At 38.6% G+C, this 24,278-nt stretch overlaps 3 protein-coding genes across 4 annotated transcripts in view; 2 read left to right on the forward strand and 1 right to left on the reverse strand.

Annotated features, from left to right (window-relative positions):
• LOC118645395 overlaps positions 1-12,663 on the forward strand; it is a 41,863-nt gene extending 29,200 nt beyond the window's left edge. The window contains exons 1-3 of one of the 2 annotated variants that reach the window (XM_036286290.1): positions 9,128-9,218; positions 10,252-10,343; positions 10,723-12,663. In XM_036286290.1, the coding sequence (XP_036142183.1) occupies positions 9,195-9,218; positions 10,252-10,343; positions 10,723-12,340 (1,734 nt within the window). In that variant the 5' untranslated portion in view covers positions 9,128-9,194 and the 3' untranslated portion in view covers positions 12,341-12,663. Of the gene's footprint in view, positions 1-9,127; positions 9,219-10,251 lie in introns of those variants that run through there. The other variant, XR_004963087.1, reaches the window with a different exon arrangement.
• A 2,453-nt stretch (positions 12,664-15,116) lies between these two features.
• On the forward strand, positions 15,117-19,773 carry LOC105836293 (methyl farnesoate epoxidase). Its single transcript, XM_028195082.2, has 8 exons — positions 15,117-15,260; positions 15,989-16,240; positions 16,390-16,678; positions 16,766-17,001; positions 17,324-17,535; positions 17,774-17,860; positions 18,122-18,263; positions 18,597-19,773. The coding sequence occupies exons 1-8, from the start codon at positions 15,173-15,175 to the stop codon at positions 18,854-18,856; spliced, it is 1,566 nt and encodes a 521-aa protein (XP_028050883.2). The 5' UTR covers positions 15,117-15,172; the 3' UTR covers positions 18,857-19,773.
• On the reverse strand, positions 19,679-23,868 carry LOC105836306 (probable cytochrome P450 305a1). Its single transcript, XM_012680246.2, has 8 exons — positions 23,787-23,868; positions 22,747-23,001; positions 21,801-22,041; positions 21,514-21,673; positions 21,344-21,455; positions 20,980-21,157; positions 20,575-20,831; positions 19,679-20,177 (listed from the first exon to the last, which is right to left on the reverse strand). The coding sequence occupies exons 1-8, from the start codon at positions 23,866-23,868 to the stop codon at positions 19,999-20,001; spliced, it is 1,464 nt and encodes a 487-aa protein (XP_012535700.1). The 3' UTR covers positions 19,679-19,998.
• Positions 23,869-24,278: the final 410 nt, after the last annotated feature.

Below are 24,278 nucleotides of genomic sequence, written 5' to 3' on the forward strand. Positions count from 1 at the left end.
TTGAGTGGAGGGAAGGCACCGACCGGAAACGATACACGGTTGGTAAATCTTCCATGGCAGCTTAATGAGGACGTATACAAACCCGAAAGGAGTATCGAGAAACACCAAAAGTACTTTCGATTCAGACCCCGAGAATAATCGATCAATCGGCCACACTTTCATCTCTTTCGGCGACTATGATTTTGCAGATCGTCCGAAATTACAGGCGAAATGCAACAGCTCTCTCAAATTTCTAATACTCAGAACTAATTTTACATTATTGTACAGTATGATATTGTTCAGTTAGAATTGAGAATAAAGAACTTTTTGAAAATTAAAATTCTTTGAAAACTGGAGAAGAAACACGTGAATAATATCATAAAATAATATCTTTTGCGTGAATTTTATTTGATGACATTTCAATTTAAAGAGTTTAATTGCAAAGATATATAACAAAATAATGAAAATCAAAGTGTGATAAATGACGAACTGTTTCGACGTTTCTGTCGAGGAAGACTTACGAATCGTCGGATGAAAGCGCGCTTGACGCGAAAACATCCCGCGCTTTTCGCCGAAATTCTGCCACTCATTGCGCCGTCGACTCACGGTGCGGTGCAGCGAAAGTGCAGCCGTCCAATAAAAAGTAAAAGTATGATGTTATTGTGCCGAGAGACAATGTTGAAATCGGTCGCGAAGATGCGCGTACGACCGCCTCAGCAGGTGATCTTGTCTTCCTCATTACCACGACCTTAATTACAAATGTTCTCTCTCTCTCTCTCTCTCTCTCTCTCTCTCTCTCTCTCTCTTCCTTCGTTCCTCGCCAGGGGGGTGGAGGAGAATATTAAAATCGCTTTCGTGCCTTTCGCTCGGAGCAAGAGCCCCGCGAGCGAATTCTCACACAGCGGCCCGGCCGCATTAGCATATAATGAGACGCCGAGTTAAACTTAAGGAAAAAGCTCCGATTTAACGGATTCGTAAGACTCGTCCGAAGAGTGAAAGTGCTCGTGCAAGTGCACGCGGGAGCGGGTATATATCACGCTCGATCGCCGACACCACGTTTACAGTACACATTAGACATCGCCGGAGGCTGGCGAACGAAGACAACGAAGATTTCCTTCCCATATCTCTCCTCGCGCGAAAACCACGCGCGCGTGGTTCTAAACACACATTTATCGTTGTTTATCGCGCTTGAATCACGGGAGGCTTAATAATGGCTAAAAACACCGTTCGGCTGGCTGGTCGGATAATGAGCCATGCAAATTGTCTCTCATTAAAATCCCCGATGATCTCCGACGAAATAATCTCCAGCATCTCTCCTTCTCGGTCGCGCTAGACTAATAAACCATAAATCAATGACAACGAGCGCAGTTGAATTGTAAATTAATCGATGATTGCATATGGCCTGATGATGGTCCCTTGCAATTAAAATTCTTCGCAGCCCATAAAACGGCGGCGATATTCGCCGGAATCGCCGTTGACAACTCGCGCCTCGCGCACGAGTATTTTGGCGGAAGATTTACGTCTCTTTAATGAATCCATAAATTTGATTACATCAAAACACCAAGCGTGTCCGTATTAATCAACTGTGCATAATAAACCGAATACATTTCGCATATCGGGAGGAGCAGCGGAGAACGTCTCTTCACATTCGAAAATATATTCCGGAACACGTTTTCCAACCATAAATTGGGACAGGTCCGATAAAAGTCGGCTGGTCCACTTGTCCGCTTCGAGATTTATCTCACGGTCGACCTTAATCTGTTGACCTTGACCTTGCATTAATTACGCCGATAATGCACCATGACCGGGACGAATCATCCTGTTCGTGAAACATGACATAAATCGAACGTGCGGCTCTCGCGTAACGGGTAATCGTGGCGAATACACCGTTTCCCACACGTGAGACGCATCCGATCCCGCTTGGAAAGTGAAATTCATTCCGATCTGCGTGATCAGCGAAGCGTTATCTGGGTGAAATTACACGCCCAACGATCAGTGTCGTAAGCAATCATTATCCGCATGCCTCTCTTTCATTCGTAATATCGTTTCTGTTTTAATGCAGGTACATTTTTGCGTTTTATACGAACGGTATTAAGAGCCATTCATAATTTAATGACAGGGGATGAAAACGTATATATATGTATTATAGGCATTACAGTAAAAGGAAATATTTTTAAAGATAATGTAATTATCATTACTTCTTTATATTTGTATTATAGTGATGCTTTTATGAAGTAAAATAACGTTTGTTTTTTATTTTGCCCTTTGTAAAATTATGTTCTTCCTTTGTTCTGCTTTAAAAATCACTTTTTGTTGTTTTATATTTTATAAAAACAATATTTTTCATTATTTTTTTAGAACTATCATTATGCTGCCATCTAGCAATATTGTTACAAAGTTAGTTGAATCTCCAGCTATTTGTTCAAGTGCGTATTTGAAGGCTTGCCTTTCTCCTCCAAGATAATATTGACTGATTTTCAAAAATCAGTCATTCTTCAGCACAATGCATTATGACACTGTATTTTACTCACGGTCGGGCAGTTTGATTTTAACTGTTAATTAAAAGAAGCGTATAAATAAAAATGCACGTAAAAGTAAAAAAATTAAATTATAACGATTCATTCAAATAAATTGACAGAAAAGGCAATTCCAAGAATAAAGAAAGAAATTCTGAAGCTAATTTTAAAAAATAAAAATAATTTTGACATATATCCAACATAAAAGTGTAGAATATAAAGTACTCACTTTTTCACGGGCTTCTTTTCTATTCCAAGAAAAAAAAAATCGAGCAACTTTCTGAATATAAAAAATTTGAATGTATTTCAAGAATGAACGTCTTCCAGTTGCATTTTCAGCTTGCTTTAATTAATTAATTGCGCGACGCGCAAAAGTCTACGTTACGCAGGTCGGTCGGATGCAGCATACGTATGCAGATTTCATCTAGATAGGGCGCATCGCTGATCACGGAGTCAGGGCAAATTTCACTTTCGAAGCGGGCTCGTCTCAAGCGAACGATGCACTCGTAGCTCTCTACTCATCCGCCGAGTACCGCGGAAGGTCGTTCGTGGGTCGGAAACCTGCTCTTGCGGCTACGTTTCTCTGGTTCCGCAGGGCCGCAACAGTCTCCGCGCGCGACAGGTGCGCACGATTCCTCTTGTCTCATGAACGCGACCCGCGTGAAAAAGACGAAAGAAAAGAAAAAGAAGAAAAGAGAACTTTCCCGATTCATCCGACTCGCCGAGTCGAATTCGAGCGCGAAAACGTACGCGATCGGAATAGAAATTGAGTATCAAGGTCAGATCTGACAGAGTGATCATTTTACGTAAAAGCGCCCGCGAAGTGCACGCGATGGCGTTGTGCGTTTGCCGCGGGCGCATCCATCCCTGACGGAAAACCGCGATAGAGCGTCTGTATGTGGCTATAAGGTTGTCTTACGGCGGCGATCGTTCCGTCGACCGAAGACATCATTTATCGCGGGTAAAGCGAAAATATATATATATATGCATTTTACGATCGTGGCCCGGCCACTTTCCCGCGGTGGAAACTCGACGCGTCGGCCCGGTCGACCGTTACCGGACGAACTTACCTCACCGCGCCGCGAGATCGAGAGACGAGCGAGATCGTTTACAGGATGTAGACGCGCAGCTGGTGAAAAACAGAAACAGCCGCTGAACCCGACTCGCTTGAGCAACCTCGGCTATGCGCGGTACGCGTCTTTTTTGAAAGCAAATCTCTTCCGGAATGGAATTATACATACGCGGATCTGCATACACATGAAAATATGTATAAAATCTTGAAAGAGACGTAAGAATCACACGAGTTATAAGCTAAAAAGAAACTGTGAAAGAATTGTGTGTATATATACCTACGCATGTGACTATAGATTATAAAAAATCTCATCAAAATGTCGAATCAATTATTTATTGAGATATCAAGAATTTATTTATTTTTTTTTCGACGTTGCATGTTTCCAAATAAAGTTCACTTGCGTGGGAAGAATATTACACGTCGTCTCCTACAGTTTTGTCTGGTCTGTATTTGTAATGTCGAACTTTTTGATATTATCTCGAAGAGAAAAAAAATTGACTCGGAGAATCGTCAGGCACATTTTAAATATTTTTCTCATTATTTGCAACATTTGTCACAACAAGACTCAACTTTCTCATGAATAGTTATTCAGAGGGATAGTTCATGAAGTTATTCAACGGAAAGCCATTTAATGGCCGGTCAAATAATTGCGCGCACGTGCAAATTACATTCACGTCTATAAATCGAACATCCGGCCGTGACAACGTGGGCGTAGAAGAGTTCGGTGAAAGTGCTAAATGGCCGACTATGTGTGATGTAAGAGACGGGGACTCCGCAATTTGTCATGATCCGTCTAGTCATTGCAACGTGCTTCCTTATAGACCGCATTCTAATATCCCTCCTAGATATTATAATAAGTGTGATTAATGACAGTTTAGTGATAAGAGTATTTCCGCCTTTTATCCATTTAATCTGCCAAAGTATTCAGGATTGCATGTTTATATTATAACATAGCCGTCAATCTCCTAATTGAAAATAATTTTATAAATATGTATGGATTTAGTAAATCCTTATTGACAATAGTTTAGAAGCGATATTTTTAATCCTAGCACATCCTCGTAATAGCGAGGAAGTATTTTCATTCTTGTTCACATGACAATATATTTCTGAATGAAAAAGTATTTGCATCGCGTGCAGCGTAAAAACTAATTGCGTGACTGAGGCAATTATACCGATTTAGAGAGTTTTTTTACTTGAAAAACCGGAATAAAAATTAATCTTGTATCGCGAGCATCTCGATAGAGATTTATTTACAATTTTTCCATCTTATAAGGAAAAATTTTCCGAACCGCACGTACCAAGTTTGTTAAATTTCTTGATGCGCAAATAATTCGCGTATAAGATATTTGCTGATATAAATGTGCGAACACGATTATACACAGAAATAAAATGTTACATTAAATTAAGAGTACTAATTTAAATTAGTGCGTAATTTGTAGCAAGTGCCTTGGCGTATAATCAACGCGGTTGATCCTAATTAATAGTGGGCGGAAAGAGAAGCGGTTGACGATTATGCAACGTGTCTTTTTATAGTCACCGCAACGTAGGACGCAACGACATTACGAATGCTCGACGTCATTCGCGGTTTCGGAGCCATTCGCAACGCGACTTTTCACTCACGAAATAATGCGAGCCGTCGCTCGCACGTCACAAACTAGAAACGATCTCTCTTTCCCGCAGCTTTGATCTCTTACATTTCTAACGGCATAAACTGCGAAACACGACGAATCTTGTGAGAAATGTACACACGGACTAATTTATATAATAAAATACAAAACCGTACAGCTAGTTGAAAAAAATTGTTCTACATAGTTTATAACTAAGAGTAATTATCAATGATATGTTTTCGTAATTATATAAAAATTGTTTTATGTAACATTGGGAAACTCGACTCTTTATTGTCTTGCCAAGTTTATGCTTTAAATCAATAAATTTAGATATTGTATTTTTAGTTGAGTTTCAACACTTAAACGCACACGATGACAAATTTTTTATTTAAGAAATTTTAGAAGCCTTCGATCTTTGGAATTTCAAAGAAACTTAAAGTATCTTTCTCGTATCACGATTTCGAAAGATTAACTTTCTTCCGCGAACTTTCTTCAGCGGTGTGCGCAGTAGATTGCATCGAGTATTTGAAATCAAGCACTCGAGATGCTTGCGTAGACCGATAAAGTCAGCGTAAAATCACGGAAGAATTTTAACGGTCTGGCCACAAGGTAGCAGAAAGGGTAATTACGTATTTGCAGCACTTTAAGACCTTGTTTCGGTCTTCAGAAGCAAATCCTCAGTTAATTAGACCGCAAACCAGAGGAAACAAAAAAAAAGTGAAAACCACGAGAGGAACGTGATTGAGATATCTACGTGAATAAAAGGTCCATGTGTTAGATAAAAGTGAGATATTAAAAAAAAAACAAGGGGCAGAAACTTATCAATCTAAAATCTAAACAACTGACAAACGCACATACCGATGACTGAATGATAAGATAGAAATAAAACAATATCTCGGATGGATTAATGTATTGTTCAAAGTACTGAATTAGGCGCGATTATCTAATAACCGTGCGACGTCGACCGCTTTTGAGCTGACAATTCATTGTGTAACGATCTCTTTTTCTCTCTCTCTCTCTCTTTCTCTCTCTCTCTCTCTCTCTCTCTCTCTTTCCGATAAGTCGTCGGCGTAGGAAAGACGTCTTCTCGCGGGACGAGATGAGCGACTTCACGTTTTCAGAGCTATCGACATTTGAAAAATCATAAGGCAAGAGTGCAAATAGAAAATTGGGGCCGGTAGAAATCCCAGGTTTACACTCGAGCTGTTCGACATATCGGTCGATACGCGAGTATATAGCTTTTGCTTTCTAAATGTTGCGACCCTTGAGAGATGTACGGAGATACCGGGTCTCTCTCGAGAAACGACGATGTCCTCTCGTTATTTGGGTTACCTGCACGCGGACAAGCGTCTACAAATCCGGTGTTTCCTATCCCGTCCATGCCGATTGCCTATATATTACTGTTTTATCTCGTCTCGGGTTTCAAATTTCTCCCTAATTATGCCGTGGCCCGGAGTATTGCGAGATTCTGAGAGATAAAAATGTAATAAAGATAAGAATAGCTGCGGGAGAGAATGAAACGCCGCATTTTCGAACAGAACGAAAGTTAATAATAATTAATGCATATATATACGAGCGATGCTCCGTTCTTCATATCGCGAAATTTATGAATGGTACTTTTTATCTGATCGCATGTAAATTTAATATGTGTATAAGAGGAACTTATATATGTATATGTATATACATATATAATGGAAAATTTTTCAAAATAATAGAAGCAAATACTCTTTGAATTTTTAAATAATTTTTCATTTCTTTGACATTTTGGCGCTTTCTTATGCAATTAAGAGCCGATCGAAAGCGGATATCCTTGCGGAGAACGATCAAACGTTCCCTGCGGCGCTCTTGTCCGGATTTTGCTCTCAGGCCTGCGGACTCGAAAATCTGGAGCAGTCAACGGGCAACGGGTGAATGATTTACGGACCGGAATAGCGAGACCGTATTACCCGAGTTTCGCACGTGAACGTTTCGAGAGACGCGCGTTGGCGACTCTCTAGCGGTCGGCGCGAACGAGGGAATTCACTTTCATCCGTGAGTCGACACGACGTGTTAAACGGATATATGCACTTAACGCAGTTTAACGTCTACCGTTAAACACCACTGGAACGCGCCCGCCGATCTCGGACGTCTTTACGTTTTCTACTCTTTGTCGTCCCGGACGACGTGTATCTCTCTCGATATCGCTCTCGATATCGTTTACCGGCGAGCGAGAGTGCCGCCGTCGGGGCACTCTCGCTATCGGTCAGGAATCTCACGAAACGGGCTCTCGTTAGATTTAATTCTCCCGGCTGCTCGTTGCCGCGGCCGCGGTGCATTGTTGTCTCCGCGATAAAAAGCGGAAAATGCGCTTGCACACTCCGTATGCACGAAACCGTTCCCCGATACACGCTTTCTCTCAGGCTGGCGCCGAGAAGCGCACGTCGTCGTTGGAAGAAAATCGCGCGGTCGTAAGCTTCGCGCAAAACGGAGCGATTAAATGCGGCAAGGGCCTCGAGATCTCGCCCGGTAATTCTTCCTTACGTTACAAAAGATTGTACCCGAACTGCTTTTAAATTGTCCCGATTCCACGCTCTCCCCATTAAAATACCTATTCCGTTTCACGAGCAATTCCGCTGTTTGCATGTGTATCTGTGTGCGTGATAGACGACATCTATTTCGTTTCACCGTTATCACCACTTTGATGATACGTAATTGCACAATGGTTATTGTGTGCAGGAATTTTGGAATCTCACTCAAGTTTTATTTTATGGAATTTTTTAAGAAATAATATTTATATTAATGTATTTTGCTCGTGTTATTCTTCATATAAAATGTAATAAGACTCGTTAAGCACACTTGGTGCATTGGCATGAAGACTATGGATGCAGCGTTTTAATGCTATCTCAAGCTCCCCCTTCAAAGATGCGAAAGAGATAACTTTATTACGTAGAAAGTGTAGAGTTACGTGCTCTTTGTAATTTTTATCCTCATATAAATTTTTTAATAATTAAAATTTTAATTTGGAGAAATTTTTAAATAACTCAAGTACCTAGTTTTAAACTGCAACTAATGTCTAACAATAAGATTTTTTTACATATTTCACGGTTTCGATATGCTCAACTGCTTGGAATTAAAGATATCGATTTAGTGTCAATAGTAGAAAGAAGAAGAAACGCTTAAGAAGATGTATGTCTTATACAAGCAAGATTGACAATTGAAAAATCTATTTTGGAACCATGGAATCCAATTACGTTCTAAGTGTATTAATAATTAATTACATTTCATCTAATGTCGTTGTACCAACATTATTACTATTAATAAGAAATAGATAGCGTAGCTTTCGCAACAGGCTTACGGACCGGACCGGTTCGGCCAGATATCTAGGAACAAGAAACTTTGTTTTGCGATATCTAATGTGGAAGGCATTAGACGTGTTTCCGTTCTTTCTCGCTTCGACAATATCGAAATAATCTGGCATAACCTTGTCGCATAACCTTGCGAGACTTGAACTTCACCGTTGAAACACACGCGCTGGAATAACTGGAAGTCGCTCTTGCTTGCTCGACCGGATCGTGCTCTCGATCACTTTCTCCGAGTGGATGATATGGCTCGCGCCTGGTCTTGGTCTCGCGCGCCCGGAAGTGGGGGTGTTAGAAGGCGGACGATGGTGGAAGAAGAAAAGGTAGAGGTAGAGGAGGAGGAGGAGGAGGAAGAGGAGAGTTTTCAATCGTAAGGGGTCCAGGACCCAAAACGTATGGCGGACACCGCCACCACCACCTTCTATATGGAATTCCCCGATTTCCACCACATGGGGAACCGACGGGGGCCACCACTACCGTCGATCGTTCGCCACCACCGCGCTGGCTTCCGACCGGCCGCTGCTTCCTTACCGCAATGCTCCGGCGGTGAGGCCTTCGGGGGAGGATACGCGCCTATATAACTACGGCGTTCCGGTGATTGGACGAAGTAAGCTACGTTTTCCTGCGCCCAGGGAACAGGAGTACGCGGCCCGAGCCCGAGACGGGCGGCATTGCGAGAAATATGAGGATTCGCCCGGAATGCGCGGTCAGTTGTTCTATTAATTTTCACTCTTTCAACCGGTGTCGGCGCGTTGTGCTTGCGCGCGTTTCCGCGTCTATCAACCACCAGTTGAACGCCACCACCGTCTCGCGCGAGTCTTTCGATTTATAACTGGCGCGCGACCTTCATTGCTGCATTGCAATGCGTAAACCGAGAAAGATTTTCCAAGTGCGTCGTTTCAACTTCGAGGAGACATTTTTTCTTCGGCACTTGTTGCTTATTGAACGAGCGTAGTGCTCAGCCAAGCGAATGTTAATCGTCGCCACATCGAACAGGACGGAATAAGTTTCTTATTAATGTCTTTTAACCGTATTGCTATTTGTTGTAATTAAGTCAAGGCAAGAATTTTGCCGCATCAATATTTTTGGTAACTGATAAACTTATGTATGGTTATAGAGATTCACATGATTTTATAAATCTATTAGCCTAAATACCATTTTTTCCTCTTTCTCTTATTTACATAGATTCGTATATAAAGTTAATTAATTAGGTTGTTAATTTGCGAAACTTATATGTGAAACAGATATCTTCGTTACATATGGAGGTAGAGTTACATGCTATTTAATAAATATCATATAAAATTTTAAATAAATAAAATATTAATTTAGAGAAATTTTTGAATAGTTTAATTTCTAGGATTTTATTTATATGGATCTGTAAATTTCTGGACCTAAAATTGCGGTCGCAAATGTTAGGTTACTTTATTTCACTTACAAAGTTTATTATGTTCCAATAAATATTTTATTATTAACTACTAAAATTATTTTTTGTATAATGTTCACATGTATGATTGATCGCAGATGAATTTTAACAGGCATTTAACTCAAATGAATACTAGTTAATACTAGTTTTTTATTGTCGTTTTGTTTATTTTAATTTGGTTGGCATGGTTTTTGCATTGTTAACATTCATAAAAAACGAAAAGAGAAACAGATTTTTAAAAATAACATTTTTATATATACCATTATTGCCTTGCTAGCAACAAGTTCTTCATTAGTGTGTCATTTCATTGTTACAGGCCGTACTAGCGCTGCTACTACAGGTCGTCCTGGTGGCGAGTAAAGCTGTGGATCAAACGCAATTACAGCAACAATCACAGCGGCAAATTCCGTACGTATGACAATTTGTCTTAATAAAATAAAATTATGATTGGTAATAATAGCGTATACCATAATTTTTTTCCATTTCTGAGGATGTAATTTACAAATTGCTGATACCGTTAATCGTTTCGAAAGTTATTTTTACTCTTTTTGTGTTTTTATATTTTCATATCTTGTATTTTACACAATATCGTTATTTTATTTTAATCAACAGTACCTGTGTGGAAATTATTTATAAATTTAAATAACACATTATGTAAATCTCGAAAGACTTTTAAATATTATGAAAGAAGATTAAGATGACTATATAAAAAACTAATAAAATATGAGCGTACGATTTATTATTTTTCGATCAATAATGACGATTGTCAACGTCATTATTATCGCAGATACGGTACAGAAGCGCAAAAACGGGGATGGGTAGGCGACGGAGGAGGTGATGGCGGTGGTTATGGCGGTGGTTTTGGGGGTGGCGATATTGGCGGTGGTCATTTCGGTGGCGGCGGCGACATCGGCGGTCACTTTGGAGGAGGCGATGGCGGTGGTCATTTTGGAGGTGGCGATGGCGGCGGCCACTTTGGAGGAGGCGATGGCGGCGGTCATTTTGGAGGTGGCGATTTCGGCGGTGGTGATGTCGGCGGTCACTTGGGAGGTGGCGATGGCGGCGGCCACTTTGGAGGAGGTGACATCGGAGGTCATTTAGACGGCGGTGATATTGGTGGTCATGGAGGTGATTTTGGTGGCGGTGATTTTGGGGGTGGCGGCGGAGGAATTGATGCGCATCATGGTGGCCACGACGATCATCACCATGACAAGGGTTACTGGAAGAAGAAATTAGTCTGGAAACCGGGCTGGAAGAAGATCTGGAAACCGGCGAAGAAGCAAATTTGGAAACCCGCATGGAAGAAAATCTGGAAGCCTATTTGGGTGCCAACCCAGAAAGCAGTGTGGAAAGAGATTCAGGTGCCAGCTTGGAAAAAAATCTGGAAACCTGTGTGGAAGGAAATTCAAGTGCCTGCGTGGAAAGAGATACAGGTGCCAGCTTGGAAGAAAATCTGGAAACCGATTTGGCAGCCGATCAAGGTACCTGCTTGGAAGGAGATCCAAGTACCTGCGTGGAAAAAGATCTGGAAGCCGGTTTGGAAAGAGATTCAAGTGCCAGTTTGGAAAGAAATTCAAGTACCCGCTTGGAAGAAGCATTGGATTCCCGAATGGGTAAAGATTGGCATACCGGGTGAACACTTCCACGGCACAGATCATCATGGATGGCAATACACCAGTCATGATCTCTGGAAAAAGAAGCTGATTTGGAAGCCAGTGTGGAAGAAATATTGGAAATCGGCGAAAAAACAGATTTGGGTTTCGGATAAAAAACTCGAGTGGAAAGAAGCTTGGAAACAGGTTTGGAAACCAGCGAAGAAGCAAATCTGGGTGGAAGATAAGAAACTGGCCTGGAAGGAAGCGTGGAAACAGATCTGGAAGCCAGCCAAGAAAATGATCTGGGTTCCTGATAAGAAACTTGAGTGGAAGGAGGCTTGGAAGCAAATCTGGAAAACCGAGAAGAAACTAGAGTGGATTCCTGACAAGAAGCTCGCTTGGAAAGAAGCTTGGAAACAAATTTGGGTGCCTGCTTGGAAAGAGATCTGGGTACCAGCGTGGAAAAAGATATGGAAACCAGTCTGGATATCTGAGTGGTTCCCGAGCGAAGATCACCATCATCATGGTTGGGACCGCAAAGACACGCAGACTCAGAACACGCAAATTGTGCCTTACAGCCCTGACAAGGGTGCTCAGCAGAAGAGGCAAGCGCAGCAACAACAGCAACAGGTACAGCCACAGCAGGGACAGAAACAGGTGCAGCTAGGTGCAGTAGGTCAGGCGGACAGTAATAAAGTCGGATGGGACAGGTCTTTCAAGGCGGGTTTGCCAACGATCACGCAGGATCTGGTACCACCGCCGGCTAATCAAAATGGAGTCCAAGCCAATTTTGCGTTCCCTGGCCGCTGATAGAGCTAGATATCCGTGCAGAATAATCGCACTGTAAAATCACAAAAAAATGCTTGTACAAACATCTCCACGAGAGAGTACTGTAACATAAGCCGCTGTATATATTACGTTTTAGGATTAAGATAAGATAGCGTAAAACTTAAGTTACTCGAAATTGTTCGACTGACGCGTTCCCTGCCCTTCGAGGTATTACATTTACTTTGACACACGTTATAACCTTTATTTTTCTCTTTTCTTGTTTTCTATTTTTTTATATACATGTTGTTGTCTCTCCAATTGTTAACTAATACTGTTACGAATAAAGTTTATAAGTATTTTGTTAATTCTTTGGCTACCGTTATTTCATCCTCTTAGCCTTTGAGTATTATTTTTTTAATATAAGAATCGTAATACAATTTTTACTTGGCTGTTTACCTTACGTGATAAGAAAATTAATTAGATATGCACAGAGCAAACAAAGAATCTAACAAATATCTTTAATAATAAAAGAAAATTGTGCATAAATTTTTATTTTTAAATGTACGAAAATGTATACGAATTTAATAGAAACATTTTTTTAGGTATTAAATGTGTTCAATAAATACGGTTGAATATTTCTTGTGCAGCAAGCGTGTATAATTGATATATATTTTAAGCCTAGACGTCTGCTTTCTAAAAGTCGTGTAGTTATTTCTTTAATTGATAATATAAATAAATAAACATTATATTTAGTAACCATTTGTTCTTACAGCATCTTGCAAATTTTGTTATTTTTAACAAGAAACTGTAAATTTAATTTCCTGATTTAGATTTCCAGAAAAATAGACCGTTGATTAACATTGAATGGGAGAAAGCTCTGAAATATCTTACATATCATTCAACTTTATCATTTCATATAATTTTATTGATTACGGAACATATCTTAGGAAAAAAAATAACCACAAGATAAATAGCGCTATAAGAGATAATTGAGCGATATAAGAAACATTATCTGGAATTGCTTTACGTGAAACAAACCATAAAATAACACGTTTGCTTTTTGTTTGCTATAAAAATTATAAAAGTGTTGAAATTGTATCTTGACACATCTAGTGGAACACTTAGAAAATAAAATATACTGCTTACTCTAACAAAACAAATGTTGACATTAATAATAAATTATTTTTTGTTTTAAAAATAAAAATAACACTATAGTACGATAGTTATTTTTTACGCTGATACGCTCGATCAATTGGACGTTGATTCTCTCTTTTATGTCGTACATCGAAAGGAAGAGTCTTGTTACGACAATTGTTTGTTTCCTCAAAAACGAACTGTCTAAATGGCATTCTAATTTAAAAGCAAATCGCCCGAACTTATGAGGCGAGGATGATGCAACGTGAATACACGCACGTATCTCTGCGAAATTGGAGAAAGTGGAGTCTGTTATGGAAGGCAGAGGCGACCAGCATGTAGAGGACCTCGGCCGTGGAGAAAGTATACGTGCACCCACACAGTGGTATAAATTAATCCATGCCATCGTGCTGTCCGTCCTGGTACGGCCGCACTATATTGCGCGATGCAGACTCCGCTCGATTGATGATGATGATGACGACGGGATTTCACTGGCACCAACTACGGAAGAGTGGATTTTTCTCCGATCGCGCGGCCACCGAACGAGGAAACAAAAAAAAAGGAAAAGAGAAGAGAATTAGAGAAATCGTGATACGTTTTCCTGTATGTCGTTTCCCTGATACTACAGTCAGGAAGTATTTTCACTTTCGTTTGGCAGATCTTCGCGCGCTTACAAAATTTCGTGGAAGTCATGCGACATCATCTTCTATTCATCTTCGGAAGTTGTCCGAAATTTCCTAGAGACAGACATTCTGGCTTTCATAGCCTGAATATTTTATTATTATTTTTTACATCTAATAGCTTTATATATTCAAATATAATACGTTCCTTCCGTAATTTATAGTTATTTCTTTGTAACTCAAAGCGGTTTGGATGACAAACAGACAAACACGTCCAAGGTCATTCCACTTGGGAAATTTCTTTTTTACGTTGTTTCTGCGTTGTACGTGCATTCATATGCAAATTATGATCCGTAAGCGCGATGGCCGATTACCGTGATAACAGACATTTTACAACATAATAGGAGATTTCTAAGTATCGCATAGGCTTCACACGGGAGAGAACAATGTGCTATCTGCGACTTGATTTTCACCAGAAATTATGATCAAGGATATCGCTTAGCAAGATTATTCCCAAACAAATTAGTCTGAATTTGTTTTCTTCTCAGGAACCTTCCACAGGAAATATCTCAAACTTTAATTCGAATATTCTTAATTTCATAGTAACATTCTTAATTCTGTTTCTTATTTAATTTTTGATATAATGTATTATACAATTTAATAGTAAAATAATTTAATAATAAAAGAAAAATATATGTATTTTAAAGCATGTGTATTTAAATATTCAAAATAAATATTTTTACATTTTAATAATATACAATTACAAATTTGGATTTTTGCGATTTTTTATCACGTCAAATTTATTTAATATTATATCCCGATCAAATTACAGAGAAAAATATCGTCGTGTTTCACAAAACTAAATTCCAGACGAAAACGTGCATGCGTATTCCGTCATTTGGACGTAAAACGATATTTTTATTTGAGGTCGTAGGGTCGTCCTGATGCGATCAGACTTAGAGGCCCGTTTTGTTACCATATGTTCATGTGTTGTGCATGCACACGCACATATTTACATGCATACATATATGCAGCACATATTGTAGACTTAACATATATATAAGCCCATACAAGCTCTACCCTGGCAGAAGTTTCAGAGGAACGCGTCTTGAAACCAAAAATGCTGTGCTTAACGATCTCTTTTATCTCCATCTTCATTTGCTTCTACTGCATCTATCAGTGTATCAAACCAAAAAATTATCCACCCGGTAAGTGAAGCAAAACTCAATAATAGTTCGACTGTAATGCGATATTTCTCTCGAATATTTAATTTGTGGTATTACGAGCAATTAGTGTGCCCGAATATTCGCACAGGTATTTATTGTGAGAGTTTTACATACACGTATTTTTTCTCATATTTCAAATAAGAACACAGTTTCATTCGCGCTATAAGTATATGCTAATATTGAAAGGGGTCTTCTCACAGACATTACAAGTTATCTCTGAAAGTACCTAATTCAGAAAGTCGATCTTTTTGGAGAAAGTTGTAGGGCTCACGTGAATATTTATTTTTAGAATTTAATTTCACCGTAGATGACACCGTTTTTCCATCTTAAATGGCATTTATTTCCGACTCCAAGGCAAATTTATCACGGAAATTTTTACGTTCGTACTAAAAACTTCAAAGTTTTTATGTTTTCAATATCTCAACGACAAAAATGTATTCAGAAATGCTAAATTAGACACAATACTACATCTCTTGGAATGCACGTGATACTTAACGGAAAATAAAAATAATGTCGGATGCGTGAAATAATTAAAAATAGCTTTATTTTATATTATAAAAAGTTAAAATTTTTAGATACAAAGATATCTTAATGAGATTAACATTCGAATAACAATATATTTGCCGAGCAGCAAAAATATATCGAATTTTAATGTTATTAAAGTCAAGTCTTTAATTACGAGACTTTGTGTACGAATATTGGCTACGTAGGCCCAGTGTGGATACCGTTATTTGGATGTCTCCTGAAATTCGGATGGCTACGCTTGAAATACGGGTACATTTATTTGGCTCTACAAGAGTTGGCGCGCACATATGGGCCGGTATTAGGATTAAAGCTCGGAAAGCAAAAAGTGGTGATGATTTCATCGTACGACCTAGTGAAGAAGGCTCTTCTACAGGATGAATTCAACAACCGGCCGGATGGATTTTTCTTCAGAATACGATCGTTCGGGAAAAGAAAGGGTACGCAATTGTGTACAGTAAACAAAAGTTTGGAATTAATTATTAAAAAATTGAAATTAATATACCGAAGATTTGAAAAGTTACCCATTTATTTTAATAATATCGACAGAATCTGTTCAGCTCCGTTATTCGAGTATTTGTTATTCAAGGCGTTCTGTTCACCGAGGGTACCGCATGGTCGCAGATTCGTAGATTTACGATGCGGCATTTGCGGACGTTCGGTATAGGTCAGTCAATTATGACAGAACAATTAAATCTGGAGGCTCGGAATCTCGTTGATCATCTGCAACTGATGAGCGAACGTGGCGCGGTGACGATGCACACGGCTTTCGATGTCGCGGTGCTCAATTCCCTGTGGTTTATGATCGCCGGGCATAGATTCGAGTATGAGGATCAAAAACTGCAGGAAGCGCTCGTATTGGTTCACGATGCCTTCAGGTAAAGCCTGAGAATTGTTCAGTGAAACACTTCAATAGAACGTAGATAATTATCTTTATAAAATATTGCTTGATATTTTTTATACAGATTAATGGATACTCTGGGCGGAGTGATTTCGCAACTGCCTTTTCTACGTTTCGTGATGCCGGAACTATCGGGATATAACGAACTAATGAGGATTCTTCACGGTCTATGGGGTTTTATCGACGATGAAATCAAGATACATGAAAAGGAATTATCCGGCGATCAGCCGCGCGATCTGATCGACGCGTTTCTTTTAGAGATGCGTAAAAACAATGAGAATAAAGATACAATTTTTGATCGTAAGTTAATCCACCATACAAAGTAAAGTTTATTTAAAATATTAAATTGTATTTACGTTTATAATCTTTGAGTTGACTGAAATATTTATCATCTGAGATAGTTTTGCAAAGTTTTGCAGAATAAAAGTTGAAAGTCAAATTTTTGAAATTATATGTTCGTAAAATATAATAATTGAAATTATTGAAATTAACATGCGATTGCGTACATTCGTGTTAAATATTTTTTTCTTCTTGATTGAGTAATTTTCAAGTTGCACGCGTCGACATGACGAAGTAAATAATAAATTATCTTTGACACACGTGCGTATGTTTCACGTCGCAGGTGAGAATTTATTGATACTGTGTCTTGATCTTTTCCTGGCCGGGTCGAAGACGACCACTGATACCTTAGCGACTACGTTTCTCTTCCTGTCATTGAATCCCGAGTGGGTAAGGATACTTCAAGCCGAGTTGGACAGTGTCGTTGGTAGGTCACGAGCTCCGACCGAAGATGATTTACCATCTTTACCAATAACGGAAGCCTTTTTGGCTGAGGTAATTTAAGAAAGAGAAAGATACATATATTACAGGATACAAATATAAACATCACGACGAAATATAATTGTTGATAGCTGATTTTATAGCGTAATAAATATACTCAAATAGCAATTAATAATTATCAATAAAAACAGACGATAATTCAGAAAATAATTAAATGCAACGATATCAACATTGTGGGTGTTATAAATGACACGCGTATGAAATTGATACATAATTGATATATTTAATACAGGCACAGAGATATCTAATTCTGGCACCACTCGGCGTACCTCGCACAACCGCGAGGGATGTTACTCTAAACGGCTATCTAATACCCAAGGTAACAGGCCTGTATTTTATATATAACTAGTGAACTTCGATATATAAAAATTAATATTTTTAACTTGATTTCAACTTTACATATTTACTTTTGAAATAAATTATGCTCATGCTTTCGCTGATTTTTTAAATTCATTAGAACGTAAAAAAAAAGAAAATCTATTTGCGTATATTAAAGTTTGTTGATCAATTATTAAATATACGAGATTTTAAATGATGTTTTATTATATGTTTAAATTATAAGCAAGTCATTATTTTGTAGGACACGATTGTTCTCTTCGACTTTCATAGTGTTCAAAATGACAAGGCGTACTGGGACCAGCCGAACGAGTTCCAACCGCAACGATTTCTAGACGAGCGGGGTCAATTCTGTCGGAACAACTACAGTTTGCCTTTCGGTTTGGGTAAATCTCAATGAAGGAAGCTGCGAGAGACGCAATCAACGCGTCGAATTGTAGCCACTAATGTCCCACTTTCGCATTCGCGCAAAAGTCATTTCTACTCCGGTCTCTCTCTCTCTCTCTCTCTCTCTCACACACACACACACACACACACACACACACACACACACACACACACACACACACACACACACACACACACACACACACTCTTTCTCTCTCTCCGTGTATTGCGCAAATTCTTTTTTTCAGCCTTCGCGGAGTATGCGAAAGATAATCAATTCGCCATTGTTTGAACCTAATTGCGGGAATGCGGGCGATCATTTCCTGTTTCAGGCAAGAGACGCTGTTTGGGCGAGCAGCTGGCGCGCTCCTCGTTGTTCCTGTTCTTCACCTACATCGTGCATCACTTTGACATGGAGATCTCGGCCGAGCACGGCAAGCCGGATCTGAACGGTTACGACGGTTTCACCCTGTCGCCGAAACCGTACCACCTCAGGCTGACGAAAAGGTCCAATCGCGGGGACGACCGTCATGAGCACATGACGAGTACATTTGGACTTCTGCGAAGGGGCTCGATTTCGTCGAACTCGTAAAACGTGTACGTAAAAGCAAGACTTTCACGGCGTAGAACCAATAAACGGCCATTCGCAAACGCCCGGCCGCGCCATGTACAGGGTCGGTTAACGGAAACGAATCTTTTTGTCAAACATCTCGCGCTCGTGTAACATATAACGCTATATAATGCATAACACATTATATATATTACGAAGCAGATCGATTACCGTCTGGCGCGTTTTGACTTGAAATGATAACACCGCTTGCAACAGAGGATGAAAGTACTTCCTCGTAGATAAGTTTATTTTACCGTTTTGTTGAACATTATTTCTTTTTCAAGATTCATAAAATTATTTTTAATATTTTCAATGTAATCAAAATAAAAAAAATCATATCTCGTATCTACTGTTTTGTAAATTTCTTGCGCGTCTTACGCGGATTCTCGAAACGTGCTTCCTCGCACGGTTTCTAAAAATTCAATAGATTTTATTCACTGCACGTGATATTACAAAACATTTCAAATGGCGCGTAAGAATATGTGATTTTGATTATTTAGTCGCGCATACTCTGAAATGCCAGTGGTATGAAAGGTAGATGACAGTTTGAATAAACGAACGTAAGTTAATAGAAACGTGCCGCGTGCATTTCTAGCAATTTACTAGCTCTCACACGATCTAATACGTCGAGAAAGATGCATCGTGTGTTTCACTTGAAGGAAGTATACATGTATAGCTGATATATTTCTATCTCCTTTTAACATAGTCGGATTGTCATCTTGTATCCCAGCATATAGAGGAAGGCAGTAGCTTGAAAAAAACTTGTAAAATCATGATAAAATGTGTATTTAACCACTTACAATATTTTCGCTAGTAAAATTCCTATATTTACATTTATAATATAACACAATTTCTTGTGTAGAGTATAAGTAAATTGTAAAGAAGAGAAAATTTATAAATAAGATCTTGTATCACTTTATTTTTTTTGCTTCTTTCTTTTTCTTCGTTGACGCTTACATGCACATATTTCGAGCAAAAAGGGTCAAATTACATTAATTAAATTAAAGTATAATAAAACGAAGAACGTAAATGCTAACAAGTCAATCTAATAAAATTAATTCAAAAAAACATTTTCTAAATAAGAAACTCACTTATTTACTTAATGTTAAACTAATAAATATATCTTATCTCGAAACGATTAACATTTCATAAGGCTTTGGTGCAGCTATTAATCCGCTGGTAAAGTCCGTTTTAATATATCCTTTACCTGGGACTGGAAGCAAACGATATTTCTGCATTACTCCGACAAACAATAGGAACATAGCCGATTTTGCTAAAGCTGCTCCAGGACATCTTCTCTTTCCTGAGGGAAAAAATTTTTTTCTTCTATCATAATTATCATAAGATAATCGATTTATGAGTTTTCAATTTGATCGTAATTTATTCGCTGAGCAGTAGATTCTGCTCGGGCATTAAGTTAAGAGAGTACCATTCAGCTTTTTCTTCAGCGTGAAAGGCATTCCTGACCTTTCCGTCGAGCACGTGAAGCACGCGGAAAGAAAACAAGAAAAAGTTGTATTGTAATTATGTGCATGCGTTATGAGATGCGATACTAGAATCGCTTAAATGCAATTAAGCGCATCAACGAAGTCAATTTTAGTTTCACAAAAGAGTTTTCGTAATGTCCCATTTTCTCATAGTTGTTACTCCTTTTAAAAACCTTATTAATTTTTGTTTTTCGTTTTCGATAATTTACTGACCTTTTCCGAAAGTTATAATATTTTCGTTCACTTGATAATTGCCATTGTTTATATGCCTCTCCGGTCTGAATGAATTCGGATCGGGGAAGAATTCCGGATCCATGTTGTTGCAATGCAAATTCATGAGAATGATGGTGTTCTTCGGTATCTCATAACCATCGAGGGTCGTATTACTAAGAACTCGACGTGGTCCGATTACAGGTGTGACGACCCATATGCGTTGGCACTCGGTTAATATCGCTTGCGTGTAAGGCATTCTGAGATTAATTGAAAATTCAATGATTTGAATAAATTCAAACACTTGAATAATTAGTAACAGAGCTACAAGAGAAACAGGTATCAAACTCGAAAAAAAAATTAAAAAGACACGCTGTTTTTAAAGACAAAATTACGTCTTCTTATTACTTCATTCTATCCTCCAGATGGGGAAGCCTGTTACCGATCACAGTATCGATCTCCTCGTGCAGTTTGCTTTGCACGTCCTGGTGATTGGCCATTTGCAGGAAGAGATTATCCAACGTCGCTGTCGTGGTGCTGGTGCCGGCGATGAAGAAGTCGATCAATGTCACAAGTAGATTGTCGTCTGAAAGGAACAAACGAGATGTTGGGCTCGCGAAGAGAACGCTTTCTCTCGCGCGCGCACACGATGCTTTCATTAACGCACTGACGAGACACGCGGGAGGAAGCGTTAATTTCCTCACGAATACCCGAGAAAATTGCCACGGCGCGGTAGTTTTCTGGCAATAATAGAAAGCAACTGGGCCCGCACCTGAAAATACTTCTTGCTGCGCCTCCCTGTTATACATCTCCTGGAGAAACACATCGATAAAATCCGCTTCATTTCCTTTGATAAATCGTTTCTTATGCTCGTTGATAGTCTCCTGCAGACACATCGTGTTAAGTAAGAAGCTAAAATCGGGATTATTGAAATTCACGTACCATCAGAAAGTTCTTGAGCTCGTTGTTTAACGTGACGAGGATGTTGTATCCCGAAGAATCCGGCGCGATGTAACGTATCCAAGGAAAGATGGATAGAATCCCGCCGGTAAGATCAAATACTTGCGAACGACGTTCCAGCAAATCTATGAACTTCTGCAACCTGCAAACAATCGCGAAGTTACTTCCTTCCTCGAGTTCTCCGGAAATAAATTCACACCACACGGAAGCGCCGCGCTATTGAGGAAGTGTAGCTTTGTCTTGATTGTTTCGACGACGATTTCACCCACCTCGAGAGATTCTCGGACGGCTTTTGCCCCGTGACCAGCATCCAGAGAACATTTATCACGGCGGGCGCGAACGCGGGTCGTATGTATTGCACGCCACCGTTCGCAAGCCTCTTCACAATAAGCGCCATCTCCTCCACGAGCAGTTCCATCATCGCCTCCTTGGCGAAACCGACGCTTCTCAAAGCGCGTACCGTCCAAGCGCGCAATTCTTTCCACTCCGTGCCGTCGTTCATCGTAATCCCTGATCAATGATTACTAATTTAATCGGTGACCTTTACAAAATTGTCTTTTCTGTCTTTTGCACGAGTCGAATTTAATTCGCTTGAGAGGCTCCGGAGCATTGTGATTGCTGATCGCGAATCGGATTGTTCTCTTTTTGTTTCTTTTGAGAAAAATTGAACTCAAAAGTTCTATTTCTTTTGAATGATTTTGGGCTCTATTGAGAAAAATTTATCTTGAATTCCTATCTTAAATTTATCTATGTTTATATTAAAATCTATGGTCTCGTATTTTTTGATCGGAAATTAGAGATACATTTTTATTTCTTTAAGTTGGAATCAGCTTACTGATTTCAGATACTTATAACTCAATCAGTGAGAATATATTAATTCCGTATTTTTCAGTTATTCAATATAATTCAGTTCATATATTTAATTCAGATATTAAATCAGAAAGAGTATCTCTTCCTTAATTGTAATCTGAATAATCACATCTAAAAGTATAGCACTGCAAATCAGTAAATAATACACTAATTCCAACTTAAATAGTGTTTATAAAAAAGAAATATTAAAGATTGATACACAACATACATCCAAGCAAGACAAAGGTGTAATAAATGCAAGCTCGTATATGTCGTACAATGAATTTGCTTAATCATTGATATATAAAATAGAAAAGTCATCTTTCTCTTACTTTCTAAGCTTCAGGACGAATTCTGATTCGTTACCTTTCCTCATTCCCATGTTCCGTAACTTTATAAACTCATTCCAGGGACGCCCGTCGTACTTTTCACTAAGGCATATTTCGTGTATAAGCTTGCTGTCCGAGACGACAATTGTCTCGCTGGTACCAAATCGCAAACTTATGATACCGCTATTATATATTTTACTAAGTTCCTGAAAGGCGACGTGTTGCGTACCGAATTGACGTTTTAATTTTTGTAAATAATAATGATTTCCAATAAATGGCCAAGGAAAGGGACCTAAAAATTACGACTTTTTGAATGTAAAAATTAAATAATTCTTAATTATTATATTTCAAAAACACTCTTTCGTTATTCTGAATTTTTTAGTCGATTCAGAATTTATTTTTCTCGAATATATTCCCAATTTGCAAATACTGCGATTTTTCACTGATTATTTCGTTATTATAATTATCGCATTATTCTTATGTGTTCTACTTTTCATAAGAATAACGCGATAATTATAATATAGCTTTTTAGTACTTTACAAACTAATTTTTATTTCATTGAAACTTTTATCATCGTAATGATTATCTCTCGCGTAGTTTCTACGAAATCTGTTTATTTCTATATTTTCTAAGAGTACATATATCCGGTACCTGAATCGCAATAAAACACACATTGGCTTCTGAATACGTTGACTTTCTTTGTAAACATAAAGAATATTTTAATGCTTTCTAATTACAAAAAGTGTAGATTTCATTTTTACTTTATTTTGTTATTATATAAGTTTATATTAAAAAAAGAATTATATAAAAAATATAAAAAACAAAATATAAATACCGTAAAAATATGTATCATAGACGTCTTTTATTCTTAATTTTTAATTTTAATTTTTTGATTGTAGGGGAACATTAATTGAATTTCAGTTAATTTTATAAATTAAGAATTAAAATAAACTTTCTTGAGTTTATAAATAGTCATTTATTATCAATGATAATTATCTCTGAATTCTCTTTCATAGAAAAAGTCAAAGTATTAATAATCAATAAAATTATTAATATAAATATTAATAATTAAATTACCTGGCGGACGTTTCGATCTTCGACGCAACAGGAAAATAGTGAGAATAATAGTTAAGATTACCAGAACCGCGGTCACAATCATCGTGCTTCGTTCTTCCTTTTATCGCGCTAAACACGTGCTTTCCGAAATAGATTGTCGCGTTCTACTCGCCTGAATAGTAGACGAGCTTTAAGAAGCAGAAACGTTCCGATCTTGACGTTGCTTCGACCAATCAATAACGTTCGCGTTTCTAGACTGATAAGACATAGTAGGATCCAAACTAATTTGACCTTCTCTAACTGGGAAAAAACTGTCAACACAATGAGTCGTGCGGATCAATTGATCTGGTGTGATTCGGATGCGTACGATCGCACGCACGAGCGGGCAAAATTGTCTCGCACATGTGGATCGACTTGTGTAACTGGCCCGATTATCGTCAGACGCATCCGGCCAACTGCCGGTGACGAATTGTCTATCGCTTCTGCGCGCATGAAGAAACTCCTCTTAACGAG

The sequence above is a fragment of the Monomorium pharaonis genome, chromosome 4 (assembly GCF_013373865.1).
Source record: "Monomorium pharaonis isolate MP-MQ-018 chromosome 4, ASM1337386v2, whole genome shotgun sequence".
Lineage (NCBI taxonomy): Eukaryota > Metazoa > Arthropoda > Insecta > Hymenoptera > Formicidae > Monomorium > Monomorium pharaonis.